The sequence below is a fragment of the Melanotaenia boesemani genome, chromosome 20 (genome assembly GCF_017639745.1).
Source record: "Melanotaenia boesemani isolate fMelBoe1 chromosome 20, fMelBoe1.pri, whole genome shotgun sequence".
Lineage (NCBI taxonomy): Eukaryota > Metazoa > Chordata > Actinopteri > Atheriniformes > Melanotaeniidae > Melanotaenia > Melanotaenia boesemani.
In genome coordinates, this window is record NC_055701.1 from 21,621,207 (window position 1) to 21,644,432 (window position 23,226).

At 39.3% G+C, this 23,226-nt stretch overlaps 3 protein-coding genes across 7 annotated transcripts in view; 2 read left to right on the forward strand and 1 right to left on the reverse strand.

Annotated features, from left to right (window-relative positions):
• sos2 (son of sevenless homolog 2 (Drosophila)) overlaps positions 1 to 5,372 on the forward strand; it is a 41,801-nt gene extending 36,429 nt beyond the window's left edge. The window contains exons 20-23 of the mRNA XM_041971366.1: positions 399 to 657; positions 739 to 780; positions 904 to 1,004; positions 2,340 to 5,372. Coding sequence (XP_041827300.1) covers positions 399 to 657; positions 739 to 780; positions 904 to 1,004; positions 2,340 to 2,840 — 903 coding nt within the window. The 3' untranslated portion in view covers positions 2,841 to 5,372. The remainder of the gene's footprint in view (positions 1 to 398; positions 658 to 738; positions 781 to 903; positions 1,005 to 2,339) is intronic.
• Positions 5,373 to 8,001: 2,629 nt separating this feature from the next.
• Positions 8,002 to 18,511, reverse strand: LOC121630731. 3 transcript variants are annotated; one of them, XM_041971165.1, is made up of 16 exons: positions 18,408 to 18,511; positions 17,825 to 17,880; positions 17,400 to 17,514; positions 17,165 to 17,209; positions 16,785 to 16,949; positions 16,565 to 16,665; positions 12,669 to 12,805; positions 12,382 to 12,502; positions 12,138 to 12,276; positions 11,941 to 12,045; positions 11,760 to 11,849; positions 11,364 to 11,506; positions 9,880 to 9,972; positions 8,952 to 9,624; positions 8,501 to 8,607; positions 8,002 to 8,402 (listed from the first exon to the last, which is right to left on the reverse strand). In XM_041971165.1, the coding sequence occupies exons 4-16, from the start codon at positions 17,204 to 17,206 to the stop codon at positions 8,303 to 8,305; spliced, it is 2,016 nt and encodes a 671-aa protein (XP_041827099.1). In that variant the 5' UTR covers positions 17,207 to 17,209; positions 17,400 to 17,514; positions 17,825 to 17,880; positions 18,408 to 18,511; the 3' UTR covers positions 8,002 to 8,302. The 3 variants fall into 3 exon arrangements, with proteins under 3 accessions (XP_041827099.1, XP_041827101.1, XP_041827100.1); XM_041971167.1 differs by lacking the exon at positions 18,408 to 18,511 and having other exon boundaries at positions 12,669 to 12,802; positions 17,825 to 18,006; XM_041971166.1 differs by lacking the exon at positions 18,408 to 18,511 and having other exon boundaries at positions 9,880 to 9,969; positions 17,825 to 18,006.
• Positions 16,598 to 21,570, forward strand: cdkn3 (cyclin-dependent kinase inhibitor 3). 3 transcript variants are annotated; one of them, XM_041971170.1, is made up of 8 exons: positions 16,598 to 16,667; positions 19,304 to 19,415; positions 19,521 to 19,576; positions 19,678 to 19,722; positions 19,986 to 20,208; positions 20,667 to 20,698; positions 20,836 to 20,939; positions 21,375 to 21,570. In XM_041971170.1, exons 2-8 carry the CDS (start codon positions 19,336 to 19,338, stop codon positions 21,462 to 21,464), a joined length of 630 nt encoding a protein of 209 aa, XP_041827104.1. In that variant the 5' UTR covers positions 16,598 to 16,667; positions 19,304 to 19,335; the 3' UTR covers positions 21,465 to 21,570. The 3 variants fall into 3 exon arrangements, with proteins under 3 accessions (XP_041827104.1, XP_041827102.1, XP_041827103.1); XM_041971168.1 differs by lacking the exon at positions 16,598 to 16,667 and adding an exon at positions 18,626 to 18,668; XM_041971169.1 differs by lacking the exon at positions 16,598 to 16,667 and adding an exon at positions 18,630 to 18,668 and having other exon boundaries at positions 19,273 to 19,415.
• The last annotated feature ends 1,656 nt before the right edge of the window (positions 21,571 to 23,226 follow it).

Below are 23,226 nucleotides of genomic sequence, written 5' to 3' on the forward strand. Positions count from 1 at the left end.
CCCCAAGCTGAGAGTGTCGCCTGCCATCATGCATGTGCAACTGTCACGTTGCCATCAGGAGAGCTTGTACTACAGTAGCCAGAGTAGAGCTTTCCTGCCTTCTGCTAGTGTAACTGCATTCAGCTATTTTTAATTTCATTTTACCACCTCGACAATCTACAACTGTAAGTGTTTAAATTCCCAACCAAATTTTTTGTGTTGGGAAGGATTTATTGCACTTACAGTAAGAGTTAAGATGTGGCCTTGGGGATTTTTGTGTTTAATATATTAAGTGAAAAATTGCTAAATATCTCCTCAGAAAGAGCATCTTTTATCGTTCTTAAATCCAACATCGAACTGAGAATAATTCAAACATCATCTGTTATATTTTAATCACTTCCTCCGCTCTCCTTGTGCAGCCCAGGAAAACCGCATACCCCCTGAAATCCCCTGGGATCCGGCCTGTTCGGACTTCTAACACCCCTAAGGGCCACCCCGTCCCCCTGGAGAGGGAGCCCCCACATAAGATCACCTTCCGCAGCATCGCAGAGACAGAGATGGACACGACGGCGTCGGCCTCAGTGCCAACCTCTCCCAACACGCCCACCCCTCCACAGTCGGCTTCCTCTGACCTCAGCTCAGTCTTCATGGATCACGACCTCAGCAGCTCCTACAGCGGTGAGTTAAGAGCACCTAGAATGGATGAAGATGGCTCAGAGTGCATCATGGGAAATAATCATACGTGTTTAAATCTTACAGGTGGTAACTCCATATTTGCCCCAGTTCTCCTACCGCCTTTAAGTGAGTATGGCTATCTCTCTTACTGTACATTATTCTGGAAAAAACAGGAGTAGCTATGCATTGCTACACCCCCCTCCCCCCTCTATCCTTTTACCCATTTCTCTCTGTGTTTTTTTTTTCCAGAGTTCCAGTCTGTCTCTTGTGGCAGCCTGAACCAGCTTGGAGATGAGCAGAAGCCGCCTCCTTTGCCTCCTCGACGGAAAGACGCCATGTCTGAAGAGAAAGTAAGAGAAGCGTGCCACCGACAAAACCTCAGCACACTTTGAGTTGAAAATTCTGCTTGCAAGCAAATAAAAATGTAAAAATGAGGATAAGTTGGAGCAACACAGGGTCAAACAAGTCTACGGCTGTCACATCAGAGCTTTGCAACAGGCATCAGGAATATTTGTCTAAACCCAGACACATGCTCTACTTGTGCTGAAACAGGTGTTTTATCAATCAAGATTTATCAATAATTGTTTGACAGGGAAGTTTAAAGGCTTTAACTTCTGCATTATAAACACACTAGTTAAAGAAATGCAGCTGTTTACTATGAAGGGTTAACTTTTTAAGACAAATTTCAATGTTTTGAATGCATCCACATAAACTTCCCATGAGTCCTTGCTGAATTTTGAGTTTCATAAACCCTAAAATAGCTTAAAATAGTACGCTGTCCTTTTTGTGATCGGTCATCATTCTCAGATTCTTTATTGAAATTAGCACACTGGGAACATATCTCACCGCTCAGCTGAATGCTCTTGTTGAAATATGAATATGGGCTAACACAGAGGAGTGCTGCAGTTTGTCACACTTGCATTATAGTTGCAGTGATACTTGCAGAATTTATGATTGGCTGAATTTGTGTTGATAGTTACGATCACAGCTTCACAAATTCCTGGAGGGACTCATCAAAGCCAAAAACGAGAAGCTACTTTTCTCAGAAAATGTCTTTCAAGATCCAACAGAGTGTAATTTAAAACATGTGTTTTTCTTTTGCCCCAGATTATCCAACTATTGGCTTCTTTTTAACATCTTTTAAGATCATGTCTGAAATTTTGAGAATGAAAATATACAGCTGCCCTTAAATTGTAATCTTTGAAGGGCCCTGAAACTGTGGCTCATTTATATCTAAACAATTAGAAATTCTGGACTTTACATCTTTAAAAGCAAGCGGTTACCTTATCATGTAAGTCCCCATCATTTCTCAAAGGCTTCAAGATGTTGCATATTTCCTGAATTAGTAATGAAATAAAGGGTAGCACTGATAGAATATTTTGGGCAAGTTGCAACCTTTCTTAGGTTATTTTACTTCTCTTAAAGTAAAGAGAAGTAATTTCTTTGTTTAATTTAATATTTTTCTTATTTTGTTGATTATTTATTCAATACATTTTTTTTCCTTATATGTATTTATTTATTTATTATTTGTTTCAAGGGTACAAGCCTGGTTCAGTGTTTGTTACTGGATAAAAACACAGAAGAGGCAATATTAGGATTGCATCCTAATATTATACCAGTGTTATAAAACTCATGTTTTCTCAATAAAAACAAGTTTTAATAAAATGTGTCTTTCTGTGTATCAGCTGAGCTCCAGGTCTGACGACCCTCCAGCCATCCCTCCCCGCCTGCCTCCCCATCTGCCAAGGAACCAGCCTCGACCTCTGATCTACAACAGCCCTTCTATTGATGGACCCCTGCCCAGCCCTCCTCCTCCACCGCCTCGGGACCCTCTCCCTGACACCCCTCCTCCGGTTCCCCAGCGACCCCCGGAGATCTTCATCAACTATCCCGTCAACATGCAGCCTTCACCCGTGGGCCGATACCACTGGGACTTCGGCAGCTCCCCCAGCTCGCCCAACACCCCACCCAGCACGCCGTCCCCTCGCATCCCCAGGCGGAGCTGCCCGCTCAGCGCCAGCCAGAACAGCCTCTGCCCCGTTCCCATCACCGCCCCACCTGTCCCCCCACGACAAAACTCCAGCCCACAGCTCCCTAAACTTCCACCAAAGACGTATAAAAGGGAGGCGTTACAGCCGCCGCTACAAGGCCTCTCATTGGTGGAGAATACCGAAAGCAGCCAATGAGTCTGCTTCAATTTCTTAACCACCAAAATGCAAACTTCAAACCAGTTGACTCAAAGCTACTGATCTGAAAGAACAACACTGCTCCACATTCAAACCTGCCCCCGCCTGCATCCACCACGCCTGCTATGCCTCTCAGGAGATCAGTAGCTCCGCCTCCATCTCAAACCCTCTGTGCCAATGAGAAAACCCACACCAGTGTGCCAGCTAATAAACAACAAGCAGTGTTTGTGTCTGTGAGGAGTGGGACCACCTGCCTCTGATAAAAGCTCTCCCCCCTTACCCCCTGTGGCTCTCCGCACCATCAGCTAGGGAGGGTGAAGAGGGGGGGCTTGGACTTTGTAGCTTCAACTGTGTATTGTTTCTTTTGGGCATTGATGTTATCTGGATTTCTGCTGCAGCTCACTGATTTTTTTCACAACCTTTCTCCTCTACGACCAGCTCAGACGTGGTCCCTTCATGGTGGGTGCAAGCAGCGGACTTGTTTGCTTTTCCTACCAAGTGAAGACAAACAGTTGCCAAAGTCTTATTTTATGCAGGGGGACAAGGGATTTTCTGTTTTAAAGCAAATGTGACACTAAAATAAACCAGAAAAGGATGCGACACTGAATCCCCCACCTTGTATTTCAGCTGTACACTGTGACTGTAAAGTAGCAAGTCAAACTGTCTTGACTATTTTTGTTTTGTTTCTTTTTTGTCTGAAGCCTCTCACAGCCACAAAATGTTGCCTTTCTAAAAAATAATAATAATAAAAAAGATAAAAAACAAAAACCAACAGTGATGACCTCTGAGCCCAGGCTCCAGTCCTATCGGCCCAGATGGGAAAAAAAGCCGAGAACACTCCGTTTGCACATCAAGATTTAGGCAAAGGTGGCAGGTGATTAGACTTATTTAAAGAGGAAAAAAGAAAGAAACCTCTGCAGTGCATGGCAGAGGGAAGTCTGCCACGATATCAAACAGCACCAGGAAGCAGGGCGAAGAAGAGGACTCTCACTTTCAAAGCTGATGTCTTAACCGATTCCCTTACGGACACGCGCTGCTGTCTGACACTGTGCTCTTCTCCAAAACCTCCCCTCCCCTCTTTGCATCCGTGGCCAATTCTTCATCATTTGTATTAAAACTTTGCACTGGAAGCACGCATTCTCCCACCAAAGCTGGGTCAGCCTCCCCCCACCCCTCACTGGCTGCTCCTAATACTTAAAACCCATGAAAAAGAGGAACTTTCTAACCCAATTTCTTCCTCTTCATCTTTTTCTCTCTCTTTTTTCCAGCTTGAGACTTTTTTCTTTGAAAAGACTGAAATAATCCATGCATCATGCTCTGATGTGCCTTTTTATTTTGTTTTCTACTTTACAGAAATAAGCAAATGGTGTCTAAAATGCTTAAAAATAAAGTTGCCTATGTAATGTTTAGAACAAAGCTATACACTATGAAATTGTACATGTTTGTGCATACTGTGTATACATAACATGTATACACTAATTTGTATAAAGTGACTTTTTTTCCGTCTTATTGTACCCTCATCCACATCTGTTCAGATATTTCCTATTAATCCAGTGCTGCTACAGTCAGCTAAGAAAATAATAATACAAAAACTAGACAAAACAGGTCACCCCCACTAACTTACTTACAGACAATCTCCAGTTGAAACTGGGAGTATTAACTGATGAAAGCCTTTTTTTTTTTTCTTCCCTGCCCCTTTAGGTGTTTTAGAGCAATGGGAAAAAAAATCCACTTCAATATGCCAAGCACTTACTTAGACATGTGCTTCACTTTGTACATCCTACTAATGGCCTTTTCTCCTTTTCAAAGACTTTTTAATGCTTACACTTGTTAAATAGAGGTTGGAGCTGTATTAAAAGTTGCAGTGGAATATATACAGACATATATTCAGTTGCAAGTTTTGGAGCATAGTGAAGAATTGGATGTTTTTCTGAGAAACACACTTTGTGCACTTTAGGCTGTACTGTTGAAGAGCCGCAGTTGTTACAGGTATGTTTGTAAATGCAGTGATCCCTGTGCAGCTGTCGAACTCGCTCTCTACATGGATCAGGGCAGAAAAACACGAGTCTATCACCTCACTTTTACCGCCTGTTGCTGGTTCTGATGTTTGTAAACGACACAAACGCCTGACGGTGTCAGACCACCACAAGCAGAGGTTTTGTTGTTGTTTTTTCCCTCCTTACGCCCTTTCCTGTCTCTTTCCTTTGCTCTGAATGTGCAGAGGCGTCCTCCGACAGTGGTGGATGATTTTGATCAAACTAGGGACAAAAGGGGCACTTCACTATTTCACCTGATGTTCTGTCCATTTCCTAAGTTTCCCATGTCAGTATTGATGGGGTTAATCTTAGCTTTTGGGGGGTTTGTGTTAATGTTTTTTGTTTTTAACCTCATTTCTGACAAAATAATAGATTGGTTTTCCTCTTGGTGGCACTGTAACATCTTGATCCAGCAGTCGGTTTGTTTGATGGTATGTGGCCTTTTAACTGCTTTGTATTAATGGTCTTGATGAGATTAATAAATCACCCAGTCTTATTTTGTACTGAACTACTCATTTCTTTTTTTTCTGTGACTGCTAATGCAGCTGGTTATAAACTGCAAGCTTTTAGTTCTGAGTTAAATGGGTTGAAGATTTGTTTGTAGGGAAAAGGTTACTTGCTTTTTAGAGTATGTATTGAAGCTGCAGCAAGCATTTTGTTAGCACAAGCCATTTTCGCTGTCACTTTATTAGGTACACGTTCAATTGCTTAACACAAATAGCTAATCGGCCAATGACATGGCAGCTACCCACTGCTTTTAGTAGTGTAGACATGGTGAAGGTGATTTGCTGAAATTCAAACACAGAATGAGGAAGAAAAAGGATTTAAGAAACTTCCGGCACCAACAACCAGAAACTGCTGATCTACTGGGATTTTCACACACAACCATCTCTGGTTTACAGAGAATGGTCTAAAAAGTAGAAAATACAATTTATTACAGTTATCTGGACCTAAATGCTTTGCTAATGTCAGAGGAGAATCGGCAGACTAGTTGGAGATGATGGAAAGCAAACAGTATTGCAGACAAGCACTGATTCCAACCAAACCAAACAGAATAGCCTCTCTGAACAAACATGTCCAACCTTGAAGCAGATGGGCTACAGCAGCAGAAGATTACAGCGGGTGCCACTTCTGTCAGTTAAAAACAGGAAACTGAGGCTACAATTCACACAGACTCACCAAAACTGGACAATAGAAGATGAAAACCCCTTAGTAGCAACTGAGCATGTTTAAACACCACACCTGAGTATTGTTGACCATGTCCATCCGTTTTATGACCACAGTGCAGCATCTCCTGATGGCTACATCCAGCAAGATAATGCACCACGTCACAAAGCTCAAATCATCTCCAACTGCTTTCTTGAACATGACATTGAGTTCACTGGACTCCAACGGCCTCCACAATCACCAGATCTCAATCCAACAGAGCAGCTTTGGGATGTGGTGAAACGGGAGATTCTCATCATGGATACAGACGACAAACCAGCAGCAACCGTGTGATGCTGTCATGTTAATATGGAGCTAAATCTCTGAGGAATGTTTCCTTCCTTCCTAGAATTAAGGCAGTGCTAGCAAGGTGGACCTAATAAAGTGGCCGTAGAGTGTATAATCTAAAAGTAATGATTGAAAAAAGCTGGAATAGAATAGGAGGTTTTGATATTTGAAATGATGTAGAAATATTTGCGTTCCATTTCTATCAAACTATAAAAAGCCTAATTAAGTTTACTACTACACTTGGGACAGATGTTCAGTTACAAAACTCAAAGCTGAAACTTGTGTGAGGTGTTGTACAGTTTTTACTCTCCTCACCATCTGCTCCACTTCCTTCCCTAAGAAGCTCCTGCAGGTTCAGGTGGACCTATAATACATCGCATCAGGAACAGTTAAGTTTTAGCCACAAAGTTCATAACATCTTTAAAAACACTGAAACATTTATCTTTAAATATTGTCCTTCTGCACTTTTTCAACCTTAAAATGAAAGATTTTTACAACGTCATTAGAAACTGCTCAAAATGACCAAGTTTATTTTTATTAGGAACTAAAAGGGGACAAATGTAGCCACAATCTCTTCTTTTGAATTTAATCCCACCTCATAACTTAAATGGCATTTAATTTAATTCGCTGTAAGCTACAAATCATAGTCTAGCTCCATCCATTGAGGTATAAATGTATGCTGCTCTTTCCTCACTATTCATGAATGTCAGAAAATGTTTTCTATATTATCTTTTTCTGTTAACACTTTACAAATCATAGAAAATCTAAGCAAAAATGCTTTATTCTTAAGATTAAAACACTTTTATTTGATAAAATATTCAGCCCAGTGGTGCATCGTGCAGCTCCACTGTGGAAAGGGAGAGAAATGTGTGTTTACTTTCATCATTCTTTCATCTTCAGACATGTTGTACCATGTTATACCATGTCTGTCTTCAGCTTAGTCTCATTATACACTGCATTAGTAGCATTTTAATGTCACTACAAACAGATCAGAGCACTAACTGGCTGCTAGCCTTAGCTTCATGTTTAGCTAGTTGCATGCTAATGGATCTTAGCTTATTTTCTAGTATTTTCTAAAGTTTAAAACTATTGACTTTAATATCATGTTAGTCATATGCAAGAATTTTTTCTTTTGTTAATTTAGTTTCTTATTTAGCTAGTTCTATATATACGCCTTCCACTGTCTTAGCTTTTATTAAAAATAAATAAATAAAAAGAAGGTCACAGGTTGGAAAGGTACGTTTTTTCAAATAGAAAGACACTAGTATTTATACTGTGGAGGACCAAAAAGTAAAAGAATGACAATAAATAATAAATAAATAATATCTATATATAGCATTTAATATAGCATTAGCATTAAATATTGCATTTATTTATATATTGAATTATTTCAGTGTATTTTTACACAACACTTTTTTTATTTTACTTTTAGCCATTTGTTTTTACATTTCACATTCACTTTATCATTTTATTTATTAATTTCTAAATTTATTTCTAGTATTTCTTTTCTTCATGGTAAAATAAGTAGAATTTTTTTTGCCTCTTGGCCAGGACTCCCTTGGAAAAGAGGGTTTTAATCTCAATGGGATTTCCCTGGTTAAATAAAGGTTAATAATAAAAAAATAAATAAATGTAGAAATGAAAAAATATATAATTACTTTTTGTAAATTTAATAATACATTTCTTTCTAATTATTTCTGAATTGTGTTATTTCCGTCCTCCATAGTGTTTTAATTTTGTGTTCAATTAATCTTTGTTTAATGCTGTCCAGTCTGCATGTATAATCGTAATTTTATAACATCTGCTGGTTTCCACCAGTACATGGCTGTTGTGGCCATGACAGAAATTCAACTTGCGATCAGGTTTTGATGTAACTCCAAACTTTTATGTGCTTCAGTTATTTATAATTCCTATCATGTCTTTAGGGAGAAGTCAAACAGTGCTGCAAGGTCCTTCACTGTCTTCACTGTCCCACAGTCCTCCACTGCTCGCAGCTACTACGTGGTTTGCTCTCTGCTGAGCCAGAACCGGCCTGAAGAGATGGAGAGAGGACAACGTCAGAAAAGGATATTTAGATATTATACAAGGCAGATTGGATGCTTTCAGGCTATTACAACATGATGCTCTTACCTCAGATTTTCCCTGCTGGAGTTGAAACTCTGAAAGTTTTGCCTCATTGGAGCTTGAATTGGTATGAAACCTTGTCTATTGTCCTTTTCTGGAGCTGAATCAGCCTGCTGCGTAAAGAAATTTGGATTGAAAATTACAAGAATATGATCCCAATCCCAGGAAAGCATAAGATGGTTTCAGGAAACTATGGATTCAAATTGATAAAGACCATAAGTTTTCCACATGAGGTTACCAGATTCTACATAAAGTGACCTCAAAATGGCATATTGTGTAAACTTGGTGAATGAAAGTGCTGACAAAGTTTTCACTAAACTATAGTTGGTGCCATTTTATTCTACAGTCTAAATGACTGTAGAGTAGAATTTTATTCCAAGTCATTTGTAACAGGCGTAGTAATAGAGAAAGAGTTGCCATTTGTCAGTCCCTATAATACAGTGAAACTCTTCAATACCTGCTTAGATGGATCGTCCCAGATGGGCCTGAAGGCACTTTTCGGATGCAGAGGTGGCGATCCTTTCCTGACGCTGACTAGTCTCTTGTTGAAGGAGTTAACGAGACATGGTGTAGGCCCGTCCGCATACGGCGCTGTGAAGTTCCTAAGAGGAGGATGAGGGGTTAATCTAGGTATTTGCCACCTCAGACACACAGTCCTCTCCCTTGGTGCCTCTTTGGACTGCTGCTGTTGGCTGTATGAGGGCTTTAGCAGCACCGGCACCTGACTGTCCTCTTCATCTTCCCCACTGTTGCTCTCCATCTCCCTGCACAGGGTGCCATCAGGGCTGCAGGAGGTGACGGAGGAGTAGTCAAAGGCAGAGGTGTCATCGGGGTCCGTCTCGCAGTCCTCAATGCTGTGGTTTGTATGAGGTCCCTCCAGCTCATTGGTGCATTGCCCTGTGGGCTGGCTGAAGGTACCCTGACCAGAGTCACTGGTTTCTCCCCAGGCTGCAGAATCGGGGTTAAGTAGGGAGCAATATGCATGTCCACAGTCATGGATTGGCTGGCTCTGGGCAACCTGGTCTCCTCTGCAGCCTTTCCTCCTCACTGGGCTGCAGGACCAGCACTCTAGACGCATTGAGTGGCAGCCGTCCACCCCGTTTGTGAGGTGAACAGTCTGCTGAGCATCTCTGTGAGGGAAAGAGGCATGAAAAGGAAGCTGCTTGATCTTCATGTCTTTGCATGTTGAACAGGAACAGATCTTAACAGCTGCCTGGATTTTTAAGGTTTTTTCTAGTAATATTTTTCTAGTAATGACCTATAAAGGTGCAGATGTTTAAACTTTTTTTTGCAGGTAAATGCAGGTAACCTCTCATCTCTGGTTGAAGGCAACTTTATTTTCCTGCCTGCTGTATTCTTTAAGACCACCAGAGGGAGACACTCACCTTGGCGCAGCAGTGTTTAACTCATCTCTTGCTTGCTGGCTCCTCATGCAACAATTTGCTGTGGATGCACCAGCTTCAGCCTCACAAGAGCTGCTGTCAAGAGTAAAGATGCATTTTAAACTTATTAATAACATAACTATTGGGAGAGTAGAAACACTACATAAGTATGTGAAAGTACTAGAGGTCACAATGTTATTCTAAGCAAAAATAGGATCCTACAGCATTCAACTGGGGCTAAACTTGAAGGGCAGCAGTGAATGACAAAACCTGGTTGCACCACCTAGAATTACATAATTTGTTTGTTAAATTTTTTTTTTAACATGTGTAATGTTAAACTTTTTAATTATTTCTACAATATGGTTATTCTAAACACTAATTCCTTTATTTGTGATGCCAGTAGGTCCATTTCAGTACATATATTTGTCTTATTTGGGAAAAAAAATATGGTTTGTGGTTTCTGGGTCATTCTGGGGTCAGTCCAGTCCTTAAATTTAGTGTTTTTGATTGTTTTAATATGGCAGCTCCTAAAAGAAAAGTACATAGCTGAACAGCATCTAAAAGTGGGGAGGTTTTCCTAAAATCTTTTCCTTGACCTTGTTGGAAAATGTTGTAAGGTTAAGGAAAGCTGGAAGGAGAAATCTGGAAGAACATCGATTCAAAGCAATTCAGATACTTTATTTAATGCAATCTTATCACATATATTCCTTTATTATCAAGAAAAAAGCAGACAAGTGAAACATTTTGTTGTCACATGCTGCTCACACTCCCTCTTCTTTCCTCATATTGGACAAATAGCATCAAACACTGCTTTGAAAGTTGGGGCCACAATTAATTGTGGGGCAAAGTTATTTCCTTTTATTCATAAAAGATTGTTTGGTGTCTCCTTTGCTAAAGGAGATAATAAAAGAAGCACTGGGGCTCCTTTTCTATGTATTTTAGAGAATTCAAAAATCCTCTGTCATAGCTGCAACTTGGATACTTCTGGGTCATTTCACTCAGAAAGGTTTATAATCAAAACAGACTATTCAGGACCTCAGAGATACAGCTGACCCTTCAACAGGCTGAACCACCATGAGAAATGGTCTCCATTGAAGGGTGACTGGCAAGAAGACATTTAAAGGGAAACAGGAAGAAAAAGCAGAGAAATTCCAAATGACAAAAGAACTAAAAAACAAAAATAAAAAATCAGGTCTGATGGAAGATTAGATCCTCTCTAGAGCCATGACCTTGACAGACCTTGACATAGAAAGAAACAAAAGGAAATAGCAACACCAAACAAGAACTTTGGAAAGTCCTTCAAGAAACCAGGAGAACTATTCCTGAAGATAACTTAAAGAAAATAAGAAGCTTGTCTAAGAAGGTTCAGGCTGTGTTGAAGAATAAAGGTGCTCATACCTGATTTTTTTATGTGTTTGCATAGTAATTTCTGTTTTCCTGACAATACATAAGGAAATAAGAGGTGTTCAGTGCTGTATTTCCCTTACCTTTGTCCTGGTCCTTCTTCCTCCCATCGAACATCTTCCTCCAGGGTCACATGACAGCGAGACAAAATGGTCCTCAGAGCTCGCTCGGTTCCCAACAAGAGGCTGCAGTCAGGATGTTCTTTCCCAGTCCACTGCAACAGGTTCTACAGCCCACAGGTTAAATGTAATATTTCATAACAGACAACTGGAGCTGTTTCATCTTTTCCCTCATCATCTTTATTTTATTTGTTAATAGACGTCTATTGTTGCATTCCAGGCCTACGTGGATGAAGAAGATTAATAGAAAAGTGGTAAAAGCCTTGTTGTAACTTTTCTTTTTTTAATGTGTTGCAGAACTGGATTATAAAACTTGTATGTATATGAATAGATGAAATGAAGCAGCTGCTGCTAACCCACCTGAATGTGACTCAGGTAGCTGTGTATGCGAGCAACCGGCGCCAACAGCAAGGACAGCAGTTTCATTTCCTCCCTCTCCATCTGCCCGCTCTGTGAGATCATACAGAAGACATCCATCTGTATATGTGGTCTGGTGAGTTCAACGTGGAATGTTTGAATAATGATGTTACGCTGAAAATACCTGCATTTTGTTTCTTTTCTCTGACTGATTCAGTCTGTTGAACTCCAGTGAGAGGAATGATGCCAGGGTAGTTGTGTATCCAAGATACATATCAGAGAAAGCTGCCTAGACAACCCAAGATCAAAATAAATCAAAGTAGCTTGTTAATTTCTTTAAATAAAGGACTGTAAATACATGAATTGAAAAAAGGGACTTACGTCATTTTGACCAATGAGCTGCACCAAGATATCTCCAACTAATGATTTCCAGTGTTCAGCAGATAAGCGCTCCTGCAGGGTGTTTCTGAAGAGCACATGTCGCTGCAGAAGCTGCTCCACAAACTTCACATACGTCTGGCTGGATCGCAAAGAAATCATGCTTTTTCACCGCTTCTGTGACTCAGTGATCAGACTGACATTCACTTCAGTGTTGAGTGTGTTCATGGTCAATTATAACACTTACTATGGCTCTAGTGTCATCTGGTGGGCTGGCGGCGTCTTGTACTTGTCATACAGCTGGTTTAAAGTTGACACATACTCCCACTCAGAGTGGAGGAGCTGCATCGCGACCTGATGTCGAGCATCTGTAAAAAAAAAACAAGAACTTTCTCCTACTCAGGATATAATCTGAGATTGACTAAAGAAGAGGAACGTGTACTGGTGAATGGAAGCTTTGCATATGATGTGTTTGTTTTTCCTTTATAAAGGCATGAGGAGTGAAAACACTGTCACAGCCATGTGTAAGCTGACCTGTGCCTTCGCTCAGCCCAGCTTTGAGACCCTGTAGGAAACAGTGAAGGAGCAGCTTTCCTCTGGACAGACAGGCAGGGAGCGCAGCCGAACAATCACACGGACTCTGTTCACCAACTGGCTCTGCTGGATCGCTGCTGCACAAGAATGGACAGATGGCATGTCTGTCTGCCGGTTCTACATGTTTCTCTGCTATAATAAATATCACAAGATAACATACTAAAATATGTCATGATGTCTGATACATTTATCCAGAGTATAGATGAGAACATGGGCTTTAATTAAAAATCACACAATCCAGCCACTCTCATATAATCATCAAAGTATCTGTATGTACACTGAATACTGAAGACATCCAAACTATTATGTACGTAGATTCATGTGGTTATTTATAAACACATATCTAATATACACAGCTGTTTGAAAACGTGACATTTTACAGTGTTATTTTTCTTTTAAAAAAAGAGTCCAGAAGAAACGTGTGAAAAACTAAGTGCATCCCATGATTCATTAGCATGTAGGACCACCCTCAGTGGCAGCAGCTTGAAATAATCATTTTCTATGTGATCTTATCAGCCTGTAATTTCACTGTAGAGACATTTTAGCCAACTCTTTGTTTTACACTGATTTGGTTCAAAGAGATTTAGCTGTGTTTGTTTATGCACAGCATTTCAGTCAGTTAAGGTCTGGACTTTGAGTGGATCATTGCTACACACTGCTTCTTTTGTTTTTCAATCATTTTGTTGTAAATTTACTGCTTTGCTCAGGATTTTTGTTCTGTTGCATGACCCAGTTCCAGCCAAGCTAACTGCAAGGTCCTGTGGCTGCAAAACAAGCCCCAATCATTACCCCTCCAACCCTGTGTGTCACAGTTGGTGTGAGTTGTTTGTGTTGATAAACTGTGTTTGGGTCTCATCAAACTGTCCAAAGTCCTTTTTACCAAAAAGTCTTGTTGTTTTGTTGTTTAAATGCAGCATTGTAAACCAAAGCCATAGAGGAGAGGCTTTCTTCTGCTGTCCTTCCAAACAAGTCTTTTTACATTGTACTTCATAAACTTTAATATTTAAAATGATACCTGAGGCCGGTAGACTGAGATGTAGCTCTTGGGTCTTTTTCAGTTTTTCTGATCCTTGCATGACCTGATCTTAGAGTCAACTTGCTGTGATGTTACTCCTGAGAGGTCTTGAATGTTTTCCATTTGAAAGAAAAATAGAATCAAACTGCATCAGCTGACTGGCTCTGCTGTATGGACATGCGCACAAGTTCTGAGTGGAAAACCATTTTTTTCTATACCTATAAACAGCATTCTACCATCCACTATTGTTTTTTTTTAATAATCTACAGTCCTTTTAACCCTCCTCAGCTTGATTTGAAGCTTATGATCAATTAAGCAAGTACATTTAATTAGCAGCATTAAATGCTTGTTTTGTGTTTTAGATTCTTCAAAATATCCACTTTTTGCATTCTTTCATAGTCACTAAGGAAGTTTTTTTTTTTAGTTTCCAGATAGATGCTTGTTGGAAGCAGGTTTTATGTAGGATTTTGTGCATTTTCTCCTGTGAAAAACAAGACCAAGCAAGTGCAATCTAGATGTGATGTCCCTATAGGTTGGCATGGAAGTGATGCTGGTTTAATACCTGCCTCCAGCTTATGTGTTTTTTTCCCCCTTTTATAAATTAACAGTGGTAACTGCAAAGCACTCCCACATGATCACACCTCCTCCTCCATGCTTCATAGTGACAACTACAGATGCAGATCCCATCCTTTCCTCTTTTGTGAATTTAACCAAAAATCTTAACTTTAGGCCTTCGACTATTCTGGGGTCCTGTTCAGTCCTGTTTAATTAGCTCTTTCTGAGCCTTGTAACTTTAATAGACTTATGCTTTTAGAAAGTTACTTCCATGTAGGAGACACAGCATTTGATGGTTTTTGCAACTGCATATGAATGCACATTTGAAATGTATTGCAATTTTGCAGGCTGCCTGACCCTTTATGCCTGAAAGGAATGATTGATTACCATTTATCTTTATTTAGTTAGGCAGTTTCCTAAGATATTGGCATAATTTGAATTACAACAGTACAAAACACGTACTATTTATACTACACTGGTTTTAGCAGAAGACAACATATTACACCTGTTTTAGCCTCGCTGCACTAGCTCCCTGTATGTTTTAGAATTGATTTTAAAGTTTTACTGATTACTTTTAAAGCTTGTTTAGGTCTGGCACCCTGCTATATTACAGATTTACTGACACCCTATGAGCCTCCCGCAGCCTTAAATCCTCAGGCAGGTCCCTTTTAGCTGTGCCAGGGTCGAAACTCAAGACCAGAGGTGACCGAGCTTTTTCCGTCCGAGCCCTTCGACTCTGGAACGACCTGCCTGAGGAGATAAGGCTGGCACCCTCTGTTAGAGTAAGCAGAAGTTGACAGTTTAAAGTTTCTCCCTTAAGCTTGGATAATGATTTGCGGTCTCACCTGCTCTGCAGAGAACAGGATGTGGTGGTCACTGCTCTGTGCCATAAGGGTCATGAAGTGATGTATGCTGATGTGTTTCCCTGTTTGAACTTTGCTTGAACTTTGCTTGCTCTACTGAAGTGCGAAATCTGCTCAATAAAGAGGCTGCGCTGGGGTTGAGACTTCGGAGTTGACACCAGACACTCTCTGAGTGCTGAACCACTGTCTCTCCCCATCGTGATGAAGCTGACTTCACTCTGAGTTCTTTGTGTCTTATTTTATGATAGAAAAATACCCATCACCCTCAGTTTCATCTTTTAAGTTACTTCTTAAAACACGCTTTTATCGACTGGCTTTTTTATAACATTTTTATTTACTTTATTTATTTTCTAAATGTACTCGTGCATGTACCTTTTCATTGTTGATTTTATTACCTTACTTTGCTGTGTGCTGTTCAGCACTTTGTAAACCTTGTTTTTTAAAAGTGCTATACACATAAAGATTTATTATTATTATTATTATTCCATGTCATTTTTACTTTAACAGCACTGGCACTCGAAAAGTGCAAACACAGCCTCAAAAAAAGTTGGGACAATAAATTAAATGTAAATAAAAACAGAATGGAATTAATTATTAATTTCATATTTAATTTTTTTTTTTATCTACAGTAAATCTTATTTCATCTTGAATTTTTTCTAAAACATCTCCAAAAGTTTGGACAGGGGCAATAAAAGATGTAAAAGTAAGTGATGATAAAAGGAGACGGTTAAGATAACATGCTGGCCACTGATTGGGTGAACTAGTAACAGGTCGGTAGCCAATAACAATACTGGATGCCCATAGTTGTTGGCCTTCAGGCAACATTGTTTAAAAACTAGGCATGAATGTGTCATGGAAATCACTGCATGGGCTCAAAAGAAAAACAAACAAACAAACAAACAAACAAAAAAAAAACACTTCCAGAAATAATGATTTCCAGCCATATGTGAGGTTGACCCAGAACCCATCAGTTCTGGGCTAAAGCTAGTTTAAAATGGAAAGAAGTGAAATCTGAGGTTTTGGAGCAACATATGCTCCTATCCAGAAGAACCCCATACTGTATCTGCAGTAGAAGAGTCCAGGAGAAGACCTGGGGTGGTTTAGCAGTTAAAATCTCATATTAGACAAAAATGGCAAAACATTTATCTTCTGGAGATTCAGCAGTTGTTTTCTCGGTTCCCAGATCTTTATGGACTGTTGTTAAAGAAAGAGACGATGCTACACAGTGGTAAACATGGACCTGTCGCAACTTTTTCTCCCATGAAATTAAAGATGAGTTGATAATTTTAATGAAACAGTAAAAGAATCACATCTAATGCATTTGAGAAATGGATAAAATATCTTCTGAGGTCATATAAGAGTTATGGTTTGTTACCTGCACAGCTCTATAGTTGAAGTTTTACCTTTGTCTCTGTTTAGATGTGTTCTTTCCATCCTGCTGAGGCCTGCCGTGTCTGTTGCTGTACATCTGCATGATGTGACACCTCATCACACCGAGTTCTTCCTGTAAGGTGGCAAAGCATTACAGCTACATTTACCTTTTATATTCCATAACTAGTTTGGCATCATAACCCAACAGTAAAATATCAGGTAGAAGTCATGATTAGTTATTATTAGTCTCACCCTCAATGACTCAACCAGAGTCTCCAGCCGAAGAGCTTTTTTCTGACAGGTCCTTCTGTTCTCCTCCAGTTCCTCCCTCAGGTGTATGTCTCCATGCTGGATTTGATTGAGCTCCAGCAGAGCGCTGGTAAAGCCTGTTTTCAGCTCTGTGACCATGCATTGTAACTAACGGAAATTGCATTTTAAAAAGAAACAAAACAATTAAGCACATTCTTGCAGCATGGAATTTTTTTTTACCATCTAAGCTTCAGTTTGGTCCTGAGTTTTAACATCAGAGGGAATTTATTAAGCAGAAGTTGCTGATTTTTAAAATAACTGCAATTGATTGGATGTGAACTGAGTCTTTAACAAAACTAGGCTTGTTGATGAGGGATGTTTACCTTAGAGATTTCAGCTACAAGCTCTGCCTCTTGAGGTTTCATGACCTGTGCACAGAGACACACAAACAAGTCAGTTTGCAAACACACACTAATGAATGCACACAAGCTGATTTTTCAGCAGTCAGGAAGAAATCCTGCAAATTTTGGTCTGTTATTCCTGTAAATGATCAAAGCCTTTGCTTTTTTAATCCTGATTCAGCGGCTTTCATGTATTGTACTTGTTTGTCTGTGGTACCTGCTCAGATGTTGTCCCTGCCAGCAGCCCCTCTGCTAAGGAAGTGGCAAACCAGCCAAAGAGCTCAGCCCTGCAGGAGAAATGGCTGCAGGAGCCAAGATCCCTCCTTATAAGTCTGCCGACAGAAGGAGAGGCAGGGATCAACAAAAACCTGAAAAGGGCAATGTGCAAACCCTTTCTAGTTTAAAGATTCCTTTTAATCTTTATATAATATATTCAAACAGTTATTACTCTGTATTTTTTTAAATAAAATCAATATGTTGGCAGTGACGTTTTTATTTCATTTTGCATGACTGTGTTTGCATTCATGCCTCATAAACATGGTAATTATGATGTCAAATATGTTTAAAAAAAAGAATCAGAAAACATGGAGGAACAAAATAGAAATGCCACAAATGAAGTAAAACAGACTAGAAATAACTCACCCCACTTAAAGCTCCGCTGTACCTTCTGGGAAATTAAAGAAAATGAAGTTATATTCCTGAAATATGTAAAAGAAAAACTGTATATTTCTCTTCGATGATCAAGCTTGTTGTGAGTTGCTTGCGGAGTTGCAAGGCTTGTGTTGCGGTGTGAGCGGCTCCTTGTCGACAGCAGATGTCCTGCATGACGCTTAGTGAGTAAGCAAGGTGTGAACCAAGAGAATGCTGTTGTAACCAAATCCACTGAATGGTGGGGAAATCCACAATTTACTAGTCATGCTTAAATTGTTCTGCTATTTATTATTATTTTTTTAAAGGTTTGCAACATGGAAAAGCAATACCCTAAAATAGCAAAAGAATTAGTGAGATAAAATATAAGATAAAAGAATTAGTAAGATAAAATAAGCTGGACTACTATTATAATTTGACAAATTACGCACAAAGAAATAAACTTGGAGAGATTACATGTCAAAATATCCTGCAATGAAAATGAATGCTTCATTTGTTAGAAACACAGTTTGAATGTACAACAGTCACATACATAGTGTAATATGCAAACATGTTAGAGCAAGAAAAACCACCGCACCTTACTTCAGGTGTAAGAAATCAGTTTACAGTTTCTCGTTTGTCGAAGTTTTGAACCACTTTTCATCCATTACCCTCGTAACTCCGCCCGTCATAAAAAAGTCCATAGAATAAATCCAGCGCTGCCTTGATTAAGCTAATTTTAAATGGGCGTGGTTAACTGGAAGCCCTTAAATCTGATTGGATGGTGGCATCATAGCCTTTTCAAATTGTAGCAGCTGTTTGCTGGGCTGTCAAAACAGTCGACAGGACAGCGTCAGTGGTGAGGAAATGAAACAAAATATATGGATATATTGTAGATTAAAAATACTAAGTAGCCCCTAAAATCTTACTATGTAGAATCTTTATCCTTTTATGGTAAAGAGTTGATTAAACTAAGCTAAGTTTATTACGTTTGTATTATCAAACGTTAGCAGCACGGCTAACTTTAGCTTGGATCAGCAGCACGTCGATTAAAGTCTGTCTGTTTTTCTGCTGGCAATTTTCAGGCAAACTGAATCATGGTAAAATTTAATTGACTAGTTGGTATGTAACTTGTATACTGAGTGGTAAAGTGAGCACGATGTTATACTATTCAACATAGCATAAATATGTTTTAGCTGCAAAACCAACACAATATGAAACATCGCGAGAGTTACGTTGCACAATTACAGCTGAGGAGAAATAATGTACTTTTATATAATTTTTCATTTATATGATATGCCATAGTGTTGATGTGCGTGTATATTTTTTTTTCCTACGTGTGAAACGTTAAAATGACCAGAATAAAATAATTTAAAAAGAAAGAAAATCTTTCATACTCCTTGAAACAATGTAGTATATACCTGAAACAGGCTGAACAAGCCTTTTTTGTTTGTTTTTCTTAGATCCCAATACCTGAATTGAAATATGTTTCAGTTTCTTTGTTAGCTGTTTGGGGGTCTGAGGAAATGAGAACAAGTGAATTTGACTCTTCATCTGATGATGAGGAGGTGAAAGAAGAGCAGCTGACTCCCTTCCAAATTTCCTGGTAACACAAACCATGTCAACATTTCTGTTCTGGATCCACTGAAAAGCATATGTCCTTATATGAATACAGTACACTCACTCCATTTTTTCAAAAACTGGTTTTAAGGTTGCCTCTGTCCATAGTTGAATGCTCACAATATCTTGGAATATGTGCATTACCAGGTAAGATTTGATTGATTTGATGTCTTTTTATGCTGTTAGGTTTTATAGTGTTTATAAAATTAGTAAAAATGTAAAATATTTCTGACTTTCTTTTTAACTAGGCTGCAAATACAAAGATGTTCGCCGGAGTCTGCAAAGAGATGTTGGTGAGACAACCTGCAGGAATCTGTACTCGACTATAAAATATTGAAAACCTATAGTAATCTTAACAGTTCAGTCCATTGTTGTATTTTATAGTTTGTGATTAGAACCAAGAGATGTATATCTAAAATAGCTACTGCAATGTATATTGCAAAAATGCTTTAGAGAAAAATAGCTGTTACTTTAAAAAGAAACATACTTTAGAGAGCTGTATTAGCAGCATCTGTTTAAGATTCTTTTATGTGTTGATTTCCCATCTTGCCAACAGATGAGCTCCAGAGCCAGGGGGTGCAGGATGTGTTTGTTTTCTGCACTAGAGGAGAACTTAACAAGTACAGAGTTCCCTCCCTTCTGGAGGTCTACTGGCAGCGAGGCTTCACAGTTCACCACATGCCTTTTCTTGACGGTGATGCGCCTGAGCTGGAGCAGTGCTGCCAGATCCTGGAGGAGCTGCAGCTCAACCTTGAGAGTGGCAGGAAGACCTTAATCCAGTGAGTCAAATCATCACCACTAAATGACGAAGTAAACAGAAAAAATTAGACCAGTTTATAAAAGAAAAGTTTGTCCTTTTATTAAACCAGGACACGTAAAGTCAGCAAAGCTGTTAACTGCTGGTGCTGAAAGGACTCTAAGAAGCTCTGAACTCCCAAAAGAGCTTTTTAAAGCTGCTTACCAGGCAGCATGAGGAAGCCGTTTGTGTGCAACTTGACTGATGTTTCATTATATGAATCAAAAGGGCATGGCTATCAAAAACTCCTCCCTGCTCCAAATAAGGTTAAAAATAGCCACAGATGCAGGCGTGCCTTTAAAGTTTGCAATGCCAGATGGCATCTCACCACAAAGACTTCTATTTTCAGTGATCCTCAGGACACCTCTGCTTACCTAACAGAACAATTAGCTCTTTAGTCGTACAATTCATAGATCCCCCCCCTATCTTTTCTTTCTTCAGCTGCTATGGAGGCCTGGGACGATCTGCTTTGAGTAAGTATATGTTCACACTTTGATTGTTAACCTGTCTTCTTGATGGCATTGCTAATGAGTTTTTCTCTCATTTAATGTGTTGAAAATCTCTTCTGGTGCAGTGTTGCTTTAACTCTTGTCTGTTGTTTCCCCTTCAGTCGCTGCCTGTTTGCTGCTTCAGCTCTCCTTGACAATGACGGCTAATAAAGCCATGGAGATCCTCAGAGAGCACAGAGGAGGAGGAGCAATACAAACTGTGAAGGTGAGGCTCCTCTCTTTTTTTTTTATTTTGTGTACTGCAAACCTCTGACTTGTGTCTCCCATCAATGTCAGTATTTTCAGAATGAAAGTGCATTGATTTAGAAGCAGCACTGATAAAAGAATCACCAATGACCACAATGATCTTTGCACTCATTTAATTTCAGGGCTTATATTTGTAAAATGTCAGAAAGGGAAAAAAAATCCTAAAAGTACATATAATTTACTACATGCTGGCTCTACTGATGCAGCAAAGGTTTCAATTCTCAGTTTATATTCTGCAAAATGCAATGGGACATTTCTGTATTTGTTTGCTCTAAACAGTGTAAAATTAGAAGCACAGCCCTTCATGTTTCTGTTTAATCTGTTTAAATTACTGCCTGTTAATCTTTACAGCTTTTTTCCCCAATTTCCAAATATTTTTCTTGCCTTTCTGCAGCAATATAACTTTCTTCATGAGTTTCGAGAAAAATACGCCATCTACAAAGAGAGCAAAGAGGCTTCCACGGAGCGCTCGGTGTCTCGGTAATCCTGGATAATGTCTGAATACATTGATTTCTTCAGACTTGCTCAGTTGTTTGTTTTTATTTTTTTCTTGCGTGTTACTTATTGCATTCATTAAAGGAGCCCTATTATGCTGTTTCTACTTTTCTGAGCTTTCTACGTTATAATATTGAATACTCATCAGACAAGTGAGCTGCACAGTTTTTTTTAATTTTTTTTATACAAACACGTTTGAGTTTTCCAGTGTGTCCCTAGGTTCAGTTTCCATGATGGTGAAAACAATAGGTTTTGGGAGGTGTGTGTGTGTGTGTGTGTGTGGGGGAGGGGGTCAGTTGTTGGTCATCTTCTCCAGATTGTGCACATTCACGAAAAGAAAAGCACATCTTTGCTGCTCAGTGTAAGGTGGAAGACACTTCGGCTGTGAGGAAAAGCTACATTTGTCCAAATTTCCAAAGGAGACAACGTTTAGACAGCAGTGGATGGAGTTTGTTTTTGAGAGCCAGCCACAGAGTTGCACCAGTGATTGTATTTGTGATCAGCACTTCACTGAACACTGCTGGATGAATAAGAGCCGATACAACAGGGGGTTTGCGGCCAGGCTTTAGCTGAAAGGAAGGTCTGTTTCCAGTTTCCCAACCTGAGCCACAAGCTGTAAGAGAAACTAAATAAGTTGCCTGTTTTGTTTTGATAGATGGTGTGTGAGCAACAGTCAAGCTAAAAGAAGCTCTGTTGGCATTGTAGTACATTTGCCACATGTACACCTATTCGCAGGGCCATGTACGGTGATAGAACACCGGCAAAGGTTATATTGGACTATAGCTGGTAAGCAGAGTATTTACCAAACATACGTCCTGTTGTTTCGGGCTTCAACATGTACAGCTGAATGTTTTTTGTTGACATTGTTTACTGTGAATTCATATTCAGTTTGTTTACGAGTTCTGCTGGTGTTTCTATGACGTAAACAATGCACGCTCCTAAAAACGACTCCCAGCAGTTGACCAATCAGAGGCAGCCTGTATCGGGGGAGGCGGGGCTCCTTGTTTCTGGCAGAAGCTGATCTGAGAGCCTACGGAGAGGATCGATATACAATAAATAAAGGGGTATGTGAAAAATGCTGGATGGATTCCTGCCCTTATGGACTTGCATATAAAAATTAGCCTGAAACGAGCATAATAGAGTCCCTTTAAGAACTGCACTTTAAATAATATTTTATCTTTCATCAATCCTCAGTCTGATTTTGGGTTGAATTGTTGTATTTTATCACATCCCAAGAAATGTTTTCTTATGTAAAAAAATCTTTGGTACAGTACTGTGCAAAAATCTTGATTCACCCCATTTTACTTTACATATTACCAGAGAAACAGAAAATGAGTGTAACAAGTAAAAATGGAAATAAAGTGTGAGGCTAAATGAAGATGTAATTTATTATGACCATCTTTATTCATCAGTCTGAACCCTCCTACACAAGCTCTTATGTCATTTCTTTAAGTAGTTCTTCAGGTTTCTTGAAGGACTTTCTGGTCTTTGGCTGTTTCAGCTAGGGCTGAATGATATGACCTAAAAATAAAATCTCAGATTTTTTCAATCCAAATCTGATTTTTTTTTTATCTATTTTCCCCCCTTTTCTCTTAAAAATATATCTCCCATATTTCTTAATTATGCCACTTTCAGATATTTTTTATATGCAGTAGTAATTTTCTTTACAAGCCACTTCTTCTTTTATCCAGTTAAACATTTTTTTTTTATTATTTTTTTTTAACTTGTCCTGTCCAGCATCATAGCATGCA

Bases quoted from the DNA above. Each gene is read 5' to 3' on its own strand.
- LOC121630731 (XM_041971165.1), bottom strand. From the start codon at position 17,206: ATGAAACCTCAAGAGGCAGAGCTTGTAGCTGAAATCTCTAAG. The intron at 16,666-16,784 runs GTGAGACTAATA...GCCACCTTACAG, and splicing joins CTCTGGTTGAGTCATTGAGG to GAAGAACTCGGTGTGATGAG. The intron at 12,806-16,564 runs GTAAAACTTCAA...ATTCTTGTGCAG, and splicing joins ACATCTAAACAGAGACAAAG to CAGCGATCCAGCAGAGCCAG.
- cdkn3 (XM_041971170.1), top strand. From the start codon at position 19,336: ATGAGAACAAGTGAATTTGACTCTTCATCTGATGATGAGGAGGTGAAA. The intron at 20,699-20,835 runs GTAAGTATATGT...TTTCCCCTTCAG, and splicing joins CCTGGGACGATCTGCTTTGA to TCGCTGCCTGTTTGCTGCTT. The intron at 20,940-21,374 runs GTGAGGCTCCTC...GCCTTTCTGCAG, and splicing joins GAGCAATACAAACTGTGAAG to CAATATAACTTTCTTCATGA.